The 12,754-nt window shown below is 36.5% G+C and overlaps 1 protein-coding gene across 4 annotated transcripts in view; it reads left to right on the forward strand.

Annotated features, from left to right (window-relative positions):
• Positions 1-12,391, forward strand: part of XRCC5 (X-ray repair cross complementing 5) — a 50,465-nt gene extending 38,074 nt beyond the window's left edge. For 3 of the 4 annotated variants that reach the window (XM_030277271.4, XM_072932038.1, XM_072932039.1), the window contains 5 exons: positions 2,587-2,696; positions 3,192-3,288; positions 5,284-5,351; positions 9,965-10,036; positions 10,835-12,391. In XM_030277271.4, the coding sequence (XP_030133131.4) occupies positions 2,587-2,696; positions 3,192-3,288; positions 5,284-5,351; positions 9,965-10,036; positions 10,835-10,849 (362 nt within the window). In that variant the 3' untranslated portion in view covers positions 10,850-12,391. Of the gene's footprint in view, positions 1-2,586; positions 2,697-3,191; positions 3,289-5,283; positions 5,352-9,964; positions 10,815-10,834 lie in introns of those variants that run through there. The other variant, XM_072932037.1, reaches the window with a different exon arrangement.
• Positions 12,392-12,754: the final 363 nt, after the last annotated feature.

Genomic DNA, 12,754 nt, shown 5'->3' on the forward strand with positions numbered 1-12,754 from the left:
GCTGTCAGTTTGTAACTCAAGGGCCTACTCCTCAAAACCTCGATGCCTGAGATTTGTCTGAGACACATCAGAGTTAATGCTTATCACAGCTTAGCTAAAAAGACATCTTTATGCAGAACATGCCTTGCTCCAAAACAGGGACACCTATTTTTTGCATCATCCAGACCCAAAGATTCAGACTAATGAAAAGGCAGCAGGTAATCAATGAAGTTCTCAGATTAGAAGTGTAAAGGAACAGCAACCACTTCAAGAATTTCCTGATATAATCCTTATCTGCTCTTTTTAATATTACGTTTGGCCCCCTGAGGTAATTTGGTAGTCTAATCAGAACATAGGAAATTTTGTCTATTTTAGATTCATCCATCATTGGCCTATCATTTAAGGGAAACCAAATGGACAGAACCAGCTTTTTAGCCAAGCTACCTCAGGATATTAGAGGAATGTGACTTTAATACTGTTGCCATGTAACCTGTTTGCTGCCTGTATTATGGACTCTCAGTGCCTGGTAAAACATTGCAGGTTTCATTTAGTTCCTTACCACAGATTTCAAAAGGAGGCATCTCACAGTCAGTAGCAAGAAAGTCTTTTCTTCTGATGGCTGCCAGGGCAATCAAATGGAAAGGGATTAAAAAAAAATTAAATGCAAAAGAAGTAGTAGAGTGTCAGATAATTTCAAACAGTATGCTGGAATCTTTCTGACAATAAAGACTTTTAGTGCACCCTTATAGTGCCTGGGGTTTTAATTTAACACATCAATGAGAAGGCAGTATTTAAAAAAAAACCACCACCACCACTGAAAACACCAGCAGGACTTGCTTTTATTAGTGCAATTCATAAGAAATTAGAACATTTAATGAGAAAACCATTAACCATGAAAAAAATGGACTGACTTAACTTGGGAAGCTTAAGTAGTTAGACTTCAATTTAGTTTGTCAGCTACTGGTGAAATAAATAGAGAGTGAACTGATTACCTCTGGCACAGTAGGCACTTTAGCACACTTTGTTGTGCTGTAGCTGCTGTTGGGCAGAACCATTATCTGACTCCTTTTCTAGAAACTGTCAAAACCTAGTGGGGGAATACCAAACATGCCTTGTTTCACACTATGCAGAGATATTGTCCGTCAGATTCAGTTCAATTAGGCATTTTATAGAAAATTATGTAACAGCTGGTGCTGTGCATGCTCACAGTGAGCAGAGAGGAACACAGTACTTAAACAATGTCTTCTTCTTGGTGGTTTTATTTCTTGTTTCTTCCACCACTCTGGCAGGTGCTTTTCTTTGTTGATGTTTCTACAGCTGAGGTTCTTGAAGTGATGTCTGTGCCCATATAACATCTGGAGCTGGGAAGTGCTATAGATCAGGGGAAAGGTTCTGCTAGTCCACTGACTGGTCTTTAACAGTACAAGAACAGGACGGGCAGGTGCTGTGACTTGGTCAGAAAGCTTTCCTGAATCTTTTTTTTCAGTGGCAACAGCACTGGTAATCTCCCTTGACAGACATCCTCTTTTAAGAATTCTAACAGACATTTTTTTAAGTTGTCAAAACTTAAATCAGCCTTTGGTAAAGGGGTTAACTGCTGATGTATGTTTCAAAAGATCCTGTTTTATTGTTTGTTCTTAACCCAAGTCTTGGCTCCTGTTTTGAGAGAGGCAGAGCACTATCAACTCCCTATTCATTCTTTTCACAATGCTTCTGAGTTTATAGATCACTGTTTTATCCTCCTCACACTTGTTTTTCCCTGGCTGAGGTGTTTGCCAGAGGGTAAAATTGGACAGTTTTTAAACTGTAAGTAAACATGAAGAGAAGGTAAATTACTAAAATCCAGCAGAAATTAGTTTGGATTTGCAGAGCTCTTGGGTGACATTTTCTCTTGTCTGTTTGCAGTGGTTTACAGCTCCCTACATTTTTATCCTTACCTCAACAGTGAGGGTAAAACTGCTGTTCCCCTTCTTGTTGGTACTGGTCTCATGTTTACTTCTGATTCTTCCTGTCAGGCATGCACACTTTATAATCTATAATCACAAACCTCTTTGCTCTGATGAAAAATTATCAAACTACCTGTGCAAGAGACAAGACATACTCTGATGTCAATAGCAGCAAGGTCTTTTAACTGCAGTCACCCTACGCATGTCTGTTTGATGTTATTATACTTTTCTCATAAATTTAATGCTTTTATTGAAATACACATTGAATATTGAAATACAATTGAAAATTGATTGCAAAGGATGTATAGGGGATATGCTTGTGTTGTAGAACATTAACCTCCCTAAGCTTTAGGATCCCAAATTTTTATCAAACAAGTTAGACCACTGCTTTTTTTCCTTGGCTTTCAGGGAAAAGTATGCTTTGGACATGCATGAGGTTCTTCCTAGTATATCTGGCTTTTCCAGAGAGGCTGAAATTATTGTCAGTAACTTATATAACAATTATCAGCTTGCATAGCTTGAGGCAGTGTGGATATGATTAAATACTTAGATGCCTGTGGAATAGAAAAAGAGAGATGTAAAAGAAAAGTTGGATATTTTTTTTCCTTGAAAGTGTGCATTCTTTTATTTATTTATCAGTTTATTTCTCCTTGTCTTCCAGTGAGTCAGCAGTTGATAAACCGCATTGATCAGTTCTTGGAAAATAAAGGTTCACAGTACTACATGAAAGGGATGGACTGTATCAGAGTTTTTAGAGAGGAGGCCATGAAGGTAATGTTAATGTGTGAATACTCTGACTTCTTTCAAGTTAAGGGCATGATGGACCTATTTGCTTGATAATCTATTGCTGCAGCAAAAATAATTTAACTTTAAATATGTTTCAAATTTTAGAAATAGAGTTGCATTTTATAGGGGTTTTTATTGTTGCTGGAATGGGGACTAGCCTCTCTGGTGTTACTTGCTGTAGTTTTTGTTTAAACATAAAATAGAAGGCCTATGACCTGATGCTTGTGCTAATTAAAAGTACAATCCTACAATTTTCTTCTTCAACAAAGCTAGTTACAAGAAAGCCTTTCTTGCATTCTGAGGGATGCTTTTTGTGGCTCGCCTTTCCTTAGAACTCACAATTTTAATAGAAGAAGAACCCAAATTCTGTAGAGACTTTTGTGTTCACCATGTTAAATGACTTCATGAAGAATTAAGCTTGCAACGCACTTTAGTAGTTTTAACATTTCTTGCTTACATTTGCTGTTACATTTTTTTCAGCTGTCCAAGGTGCAGTGCTTTAATGATTTTCTGCAGGCCTTGAAATCAAAGTTGGAAGATAAAGCCTTATCTGATTTCTGGGAGATCATGGTACAAGGTAGGATGGCATTTAATAAAAACCAGAAATTTCTATTTGTATTGCATTTATCCACTAAGTAAGAAAACTTCATTAGCAGTGGGGCACTTAAACTAACCCCACTGCAGCATTTTGATATGCTTCATTCCTGCAGCCTATTTAAAAAAAAAACAAAGAACAAAAAAAACCACCAAAAATAACTTTCTTTTCTGCACTAATAGTTTCATATCAGCATTATTTAATGCACTGCCAAGTCTTGTTGAAATGGTAAATTAATTGTGGAAGAAGAGACAAATTACATGTTATGGGGCAAGGAGAAGAAGACACAATTTCAGAATAAATGGAAAAAACTCATGCACTAGAGCTATAAAAAGATTCTTGCCGTCTGAGCTTCCAAAAAGTCATAGATAGCGTTGAAATGTGTCACTGATCATTTTGTATTTAAGCAACCTGAAGGACAGAATATGTGGTAATATGACACCTACCTATGATTAAACTGGGAGATACAAGGCAGTGCTATTCTAAAAGATATTCAGAGACTACACAAGTGATAAATAAAGGAACATTTTTCACAAATAGAAAATGTAGTGGACTAAAAAATAATCTTCTACATCATACTCTTGTTTTTAATTGGAACTAATGCTAAGAAAATCTGTTAAATGCCCAGCTGTATATCTGAAGGGTGCATGCTATAAAATTAATTGCTGTGATTTTGTGTAGTACCATTCAAACTGATGAACTCCAGACATGCTGTAATGTCTACTTCATCCAGCTTTGAATTACAGGATGGGAATTTGTTTAGCAATGTGAAAAAAACAGCACAGGGCAACACTGACAAGAACATTATATTCAGTAGTGCTGTAGGGGACCTTCTCTGTATAAATTTGGAGAAAGAAACCAATAAACTTAGAAAGTAGCAAACTTGAATCTTTCAAAGCCATGAATAATTTTTAGTTAGTATAACTCAGAGTTTTTGACAAACTGGAGTACGGTTTTGAGGAAAAAATCAACCAAACAAAGAAATACAAGGAAAGATGATGTTTTCATGCAGCATAGATTATCTTGCTTTGAGAACATGGTGAAATGAAATCTTGATGCTTAATGCATAATCTGGCTGTTCTCAGTAGGCAGATGAAATTGCTTTTTACTTGCTGCTAACAAGAGCAGAAGTTCTGTTTTCTCTCATTCTTGCCACGTGACCCATCCCCTCTTTTCACCAAGTGTGATGTGCATTGGGTCTTGTCATGAGTGACTGCTATCACCAAAAGAAGATGGATGTAAGTTAATGAGTTATTGGCTCAGAAGAAAGGCAGATCTTTGTTTCATGAAACCCTGCCATGTGGCTCTGTGGGCACAAGGAGGTGATTCTACACTTACACGGCTGCTGAAATTTCTATGAATCTCCTGTTCTTTTCTCTCACACCCACAGCTGCTTATTAGAGCACGAGCATTTGTATGGCTAAGTGATGAACTGGACTGGAAAAACTTGGGGTCAAAATAAATGGAGATTTTTTTGAAGTTTTTTTTTTTTTGGCGGGGGTAGTGCTGCTGGCACAACCAAGGAGCAAAGTGTGGCAGGACCAGCACTTTGATAGTCAGACTGGGTAATCACAGCACAAGTGTCTGAATTCTAGGAGTTAATTTTTGCTGAGGACCTGAGAGCATGCTGTGAATGACTAAAAGTATAATTTTTTAATAGATTTTCAGCATTTCGTCTGTGATCTATGATTTCAGTGTCTCATTAGTTTGATTGTCACAATATTAGCAGTTTCCTAAATGGATACTTCCGCAAGCTTATGAATATGCTCATTAATTTATTTTTATATCATATTTTATATCATAGTTGACTCATTTATGCAAGTCACATTTTCCTTTGAGTGATACTCTTTTATGCTGGTGATGATGACACATCCAGAAGTTGGAATGTGAAACATTTTTTTCACTTCTAACATTAGGTGAATTTTTGGGAAGCCTTCTAATGATATTTTTATGATGTTTTTTTTCTTTTTTCCCCAGAAAGAATTTCTTTGATCACTAAAGATGAAGCAGAAGGAAGTTTGGTGACGGGTGAAGAGGCTAAGGAGGTATCATTTTTTTCATGAGCATCTGTTTGTATAGAGCCCTTGCTGTGGAATTGAGTAAGATCCATATGAAGAAATAAGAATGTTCATTTGCCACACAATTGAAACTTCTGCATTTCAGAGAAAAAATACCTTAGCATATACTACAATGTTTTACTGCAATTGATCTTTTAAAAGTAGCAGGTATTGAAATTATCTGAAAATATCCTCTACAAAGAACAGGAACTTCAGCAACTCAGTGTAGTGGAACTGCAGAGAGCTGTTTACATATGTAAGATCACTATTTGAACTTCACAGGAAGAAATATGTTCTCACTGGTAGCACCAGTTCAAAAATCCAATACTTTTTTTTAAAGGTTTTATGAACTCCAGCAATTTAAGTTGTTGAGGCTAGTTTTCACCATACATGCAGTGATACTTATATTTTCACTTCATGCAGCTCTTGTGGATTGGTGGACATCATATGCGATGCTGGGGGTATTATTGGTGATCATATTAGATTCTTTTGGAAATGGGAGTTTTGGACTATTTACCGGTATAGTTTCTACATATATGTAGCATTTTAGTAACTACAGTAATGAATGAAGGATGTTCCAGTTACAAAGGACTGAATTGTAACAGGCAGAATGATGCCTTCTCTTTGGAAGGAAGCAGAATTCAGAGCTGCTGTCAAAAATTATTTTTGTGTGGAGAGGATAAGATGGATGTTTTTGTATCAGGCTGCTAGTTTAGGAAAAAGGTCCTTGTATCACAGACCCCCCTGAAGGTAAAACTGTGTCTAAAATCACCATTTTGCAGAGAAGTAGCTTTTATAAAAGATGGCACATTGATTTTTGCAACTTCCAGGCCTTCCATAAGCAATAGCCAGAAGTGGGTAGAAGTAGGTTCGCTATGATTTAGTTAATGACTAGAAAGAAGCTGTATTTTAGAAACTGCTTTTTTCATCTGTAACAATTTACCTCTAGGTGAAGAAGGCACAGAAGTGTTATGAAAATAAAAGCTAACAAACCAGGAGTCCAGAAAGCTGAGCACATGTGCAGGATACAAATGACAGAGTATGCTGATTTGTCTAGACATGAAGGACCTTCTGGCTGTTTATCATTGCACATAAACGATAGAGCAACTTTTCCCCCAGTGGTGGTTTTAAAGAGTATCAGTCTTTTTTATCTACTTCAAGTGCTATGAATTGGAAACTTCCTAAGACAATATTGTTCTTGAAAACTGTACTTTCTAGTCTGAAACTACCACTGATGCTCAAAAAATGTGCTAATGCTGTGTGAAATAGCCACTGTTCCTTAAAGAAATCTCTAGTAACCACAAAGACCTTGCAGCATACCATTGTCTTCACTGTGACCTTGTGGTGGTTAAATAATACTGTGCCTCCATAGGAATGCAGCACAAATGATAGAGTATGAACTGGATTCACAGCTGCCAGGCTAAGCTGGAGAAGGCATTTACAGGCTGACTGCAAATTTACATTTCTGTTTACCATCATCCTGCAGTCATCATATATTGCAATATAGGAAACTGTTTTGTGACTGAAGGTCATTTCGTGATTGATCATTTGGTCATACAGTAGCTATATCGTGCCATTAAATTGGAGGAATACAAGATACTGCATGAAATCCGTTTTGCAGCAGTTCTCTAATATGATAGTTACTTTAACTTCCAGACTAATTGGATTGCATCTCTTTGCTAACTAAGCAGTTGGTAATTCCAGATATTCACTAGATAACCATCTCCCCACACACTGTCCAAATCCAAACCCAGAACCCTAATTCCCATTGTCTGTTAAGTCATATGACATTTTCATTAAGAATCTGCAAGACTGTGTATTCTTGGAGTAAGATCTGCAGGGATAGAATATTTTATCTTGATATTGTGGGGCTGGTATAAAATCTAGTCCTTTTTGGTCCAATTAAACCCTGCCACAGTTTTCCTGTGTAATACAAAGCCAGCATTTTCCTAGGTCTACAGCAGATTGCAAAAGTGCTTAATTTGTTTTCTGAAAGCCATACTCTTCACTTAAGGGTTATATTGGATTTTTTCAAAATTCCCTACAGAGTAAGATACAAGTTTTCTTCATCTCTGTAGAGGTTATGTGCAAGCCTGTAGGTCACGGGGTTGTCTGTCAGTGTTGTTCTTTGTGACACAGAAGCCCTTTCTTTTACATGCAGTTTACTAGCTGCTAGTAGTTTCATGACTGTTTTGTCTGTAAGATTACAGGTTATATAGAGTTGCTGTCTGCAGGAAAATGAAAGACTTACCAGGCTGCTTATTAGACAGGTCAAACTTTCCTTTTTCTTTTTGCTTGAGGTAGGTTGTGCATGCATATTTTCCTATCACTGAGAACTTTTTTTCCCGCCCTTTAATAGTGGAGATATTCTTTTTAGAGCATGAGGAAGGTAGGTTAAAAGAGCAGCAATGTCAAGTGCTTTTTCTGGTTGCTTTGGGGAAGATAATGGATTTCAGCACAGCTATTATATGTAATTTGCTTTTGCATAAATGTAAAACAGGTTTTCAGGGAAAAAACCCAACTTCAGATGTTCAGCATTTGATGGAAACTTCAGGTTTCAATTTGCTGCAAATCTTCATTGTACATTTCTCTAGCTTTTAGTTTCCTTTGCATAATTTAGCATGAGAAAGCTGATTGTAAAAATTTTGATAAATGTGCTACTTCCAGAAATACTAGTTGACTCTTAATTAAATGTGAAAAAAGGAAATTTGATCTGGCACAAAAAGCCTTTCAGAGCTGACAAATGTTATTAGCTTTTAGTTTCGTAGTATGTGCTTTATATTACTACTAGATTAAGAACTCTTCCAACAAAAAAGATAAACAGACATACAGCATCCTGAAAATCTAATTCCTTCTGTGACATTCCCTACCTTTTCAGCTACAGAATCTCTACAATAAGTTAAACTCAGCATGTTAGAACATGAATGTTGTCTGTGGAGTGAGATTTCTATATTTCTCTTGGTTGTTGCAGCTTAGGATGTAGGAAAGGTCTGACCTTTGGTCACTGAGACAATGAGGCAGAGGTTGCCTGTGTCCTCTGTCTGTGGTGTTACCCAAACATGATGTATTTGCTTATCATCCTAGAGGATGCAACAGGAAAATCAGAGTTTTACCCCATGCCTAAAGCTGTCACTGGGATTCTAGAGAAGGATCAGAATATTTTATTTATTTTAAATAATGCTTAAGCTTTTTATACTACAAGTGTATGGTTTGTAGAGATTGGTGATGTTAATAGGGATCCCATGACCTCTTACACAACCTCTCTGGCTGATACAGTTGAAGTCCCCAGCTGAATAGCAACTCCCTTTTAGGAGCACAAAAGAGTTATCTAAGCAGGTATTTATAGCCTGTTTAATATGGCTATTTTCTACTTAGCTGTTCTCTTTCATCATCTGGAGTTATAGTGAAGTTGTTTCTGACTTAAGGATGACAGGACTCCAAGTCTGGGCTTTTCCTTGTTAGCTTCATACCTATGTTTTCTTGGGGGGCAGGGTTGTTTCTAGCTCTGTATACTTGTTCTGTGCATTTTAGTAAGAAGAAAAAAAAAAGATTTTATATTAAGGATATTGGTAAAAAGGTAGTAACAAGGACTTGTAGACAACTGGATGCTTTTTTAAGTAAGAGTTAAGTATTGCCATTTTTTTTCCTACCATTTTAATGTTTTAGGTTTTTTTAGGCTAAGAGAAAAATCTGTGAAATAATCTGGAGGTGGTTGTACTCCAGATATTGTCTGTATGTTTGATTTCAGTTTTTGTAGTATCTGAGCAACTTACCTTTCTCTTCTGTTTATGAATGTCATGCTTTAAGTGAAGTGCATATGGTGAGTTGTATCAGCAGCTACGCAATGTAATTTTGCATAATGAATTTTCCATTTTTAAGACTGGCATTCTCCATCTTGCATGTTAAGAGAGTTTTTTTTAATTCATATCGTTGTTCATTTGGTGAATGCTAATTGAATTAAATGGGGAAGCTTAAAAATTCAACACAGAAATAGAATGCTGTGTGTAGGAAATGTCTCAAAGAAGCCATTGGTCACCCTCGTATATGTACTCATATCATTGGAGGTATTTTGTTATCCCTGAGCATTTTGTAGCTACACACAATATTTTTTAAGGTCATAAACCTGGTCAAATCCAGAATCCCATCTGACAGTGGACAAAAAGGGCTGGGTAGAGAAAAATGTATAATCCCAGGCTGCAGCCACTGATGTCTCAAAAACTTTTTGTGCCTCAGGTTGTTTCTGTGGACATAGTAGACTTCAAATGATTTCTCTTCTATGCATCTTTCTTATCCTCCCTTAGTCAAGGGAATAATATTTGCAGTACCCTTATCACAGGGTGCTCTACAGCCTCACAATGTTTTGTCTCAAGAACCATATCTTTATGTCTGGTTTTTGACACATAAAATCCTTTAAAAGTAAATCTTACAAAGTTTTTTGTAGTTTAATATGGTTTTGGAGGGTGGAAACCAGAAAATATTTCCTTCCTGGTTTTTAATATCAGGTGGCTTTGTTTTGATATACAGAGGAGACATTCTGTTAATTTAACATTAAAGGCTCTCAGTTTCATCAGTATCGCATAAATACTTTTTTTTTTTTTTAGTTCTTGGCTCCAAAAGAACAGAAAAATGAAACTCTGCCTCCTACAGATGAAGGTGGTGACGTTGATGATCTGGTGAGTACCATAAAGATATGGTGTGGCTTTAAAATTAAGGTCTAAGTGCAAGGTGCAATGAGAGAGCCAAATGCTTCTTAAAGCAGTAGATATTAGAGTGCATGGCTTAGAAAACACCGGAGGAATTGAATCAGAAGAGCCACATGAAATTACTTACTTGCTGTTGTAAAACTTATCCAGGTGTATAATTTTGTGATGGCAAATACTATGTGATATAGTAACAGAAGTGTTTACAGGGGCGAAATGTGGCTTCTAGTATGCTTCAAAATAGCCAGTGAGCCACTCATTTAACAGTGAATTGTTATAATTTACTATAATAGCATTTTCAAAGGTTTGTAGATCTTGAACAGCTAGTTATGTGGGTTGAAATCTCAAAAACATTTTTAAAAAGATGTTTTGATTTTTTAAATTAAACTTCTCTATATAGGCTTGCTGAAATTCAAGGATACCAGGTTTTTTAATAAATATTTTAGCCATCTTTTACAGGCTGACTCATTACAAATCTGTCTCCAAGGCTTAAGCTGATGGTGTAGATGGTTTTAAAGAAGCTTCGATAACAGACAGATTGCTACATTTGGACTGTACTTTTAAAAATCTATAAATTGCACAGATGATTATGTGAAGATGAGATTTTTAGGATTGTTTTTGGACTTTATAGAAGATTAGTACTGAATTCTGTGCAATCTATTTATGTTACATGATAAGGATTTCCAAATTTGCTTGGTTTTCTCAGCACTGAACACATGTAAGTTATAACTTCAATGCTGCTTCTTTCAAATCTGTTTCTTCTGTTTGTAGCTGGACATGATGTGACCAGTGATATATAGTGACTATAGAAGCAAAGTTTGGAAGAGATGTCTGTGAAATGGGACACAAAAAAAAGATGTTAATGAGAAGACAGCGCATCTATCTTTATTTTCTCAAATGAGAACAGGAATCCCAGAAACGTTTCCAGCTGGTATAAATGTCATCTGACTTTCAAAACTAGAACAGAAGATTGAAATTATCTGAAGTATTTGGGAAGTAATGATACCTTTAAGGCATCTTTTTTTTTTTCTTGTCTTTAGAACTGAATTTAGCTTGTCCTTTGTATTAGCTGAACACTTCTAAATTTAATGAGAATCTGCTCTGATACCTGAAACTCTTGTTGCATTGCCTGGGAAGGAAGACACAAATGTCACAGCAAGGTTACCAGGTAATACTGAATATTTAGTTGAGGTAACCCTATAGGTTTATTGTTACAGAAGGGGAAAAGTCTCTTATTGTCATGTTTTAAAAAAAAATGAACCAACCAACTCAAATAAACAAGAAACAAGAGAAAGCAAAAAAACCCAACAAAGCACCATGAAAACCACCACAGAAGCTTGTGGGAGAAAATTCTAGGCCAGGGACTCACAAGTTAATAGTTTGAAATACACAACAGAATCTAAAGCACACAGCAGGGTGTGCTGATTTTGCACCAGGTGTGCTGATTTTGCCACACTGACCCCAGATCAGTAATTATGGTCATCTCTGTACTACAGGTTCTCTCTTGTCAGCTCAGCAGCAGCCCAAGGTCTCTGTCCCTTTCTGTTACACATTTTCATGTTTCATGTGCTGGGATTTTTGATTTTTTTAGACATCTAACTAGTAGGGTTACTGTAGATGCTCCTGGTACTAAAAGGAGAATGACGCAGTTCTGTGTCCATTCCATACGCTGCTGTGAACTGCTAACCCAGAGCAGAAGAATCCCTCAAAGCTGTACACTGACAGCTGTGATAGATACGTGATAATAGTTAATACTGATAACCAGGATGGAGTAATGTCTGCACAGAGCAATCCAAACTAGTCAAATACTGCTTAGAAAGAGAGTCTGATTACAGAGCTGAAGAGACAGTAATGACACCTTCACACATGCTTGTCTGTTCTAACCAGATTAATTCCTTTAAAAGCTGTTGTTTCATTATTATAAATGTATAAATATACTGTGCAAAATGGTATTAAGATCACAAAAAAAGGAAGAATCATGATCTTTAGTTGCAAAATGTTGTGGAATATTTGCTGTTTATACTGGCCAACAGCTCCTGTGTGGGAAATAGCAATTGCTTTTTGCCCCTACTTCCTTACGCAGCAACCTACTCTCTCCTGTCTTACATCCTATCCTGACTGAGTTGAAAGCATTTCTCAAATGCAGATGGCAGGGAGCAAGTGATTTTTGCAGACCTTTATAGCTTTTGTATCACCAGAAGATATTTTTCTCAACTGTAAATAAGGATTATTTGATCAGTGTTTTAAAGGCCAATATATGGAGTATACTGGCTGGGGGTTTCTTTTACACTTTTTTTTTTTTTGTTTAATAAAAATATTTTAAAGGTCGGGTTTTGTCTTCAGAGCCATGTTTGCTGAAATCAGGTGACTACTTATGCAGTGCCTAAAGGAAACTTATCAAAAGCCCCTCTTCTGTGCCTACAATGCAAACATTGAATATCAAAATCCCTTCACAGAAGCAGAGTATACTTACTCTATTCTTTATGAACTCTGAACTTTGCAACACCCCAGTACAGGAGTTTTTACTATATCGTAGAGATGATGAGAACATCTTGGGTCAAGACCACACAGAATATAGAACCTGGTGAGCAGAATATGGTGTTACTTTGTTTCTTTTGATTTAGTTGACCACATTTCTAGAGTATTGCTTATATCTAGGAATATACATTTAGTTCATGGAGAATTGCTGCA

This window comes from Taeniopygia guttata, chromosome 7, assembly GCF_048771995.1.
Source record: "Taeniopygia guttata chromosome 7, bTaeGut7.mat, whole genome shotgun sequence".
NCBI classification, from domain to species: Eukaryota; Metazoa; Chordata; class Aves; order Passeriformes; family Estrildidae; genus Taeniopygia; species Taeniopygia guttata.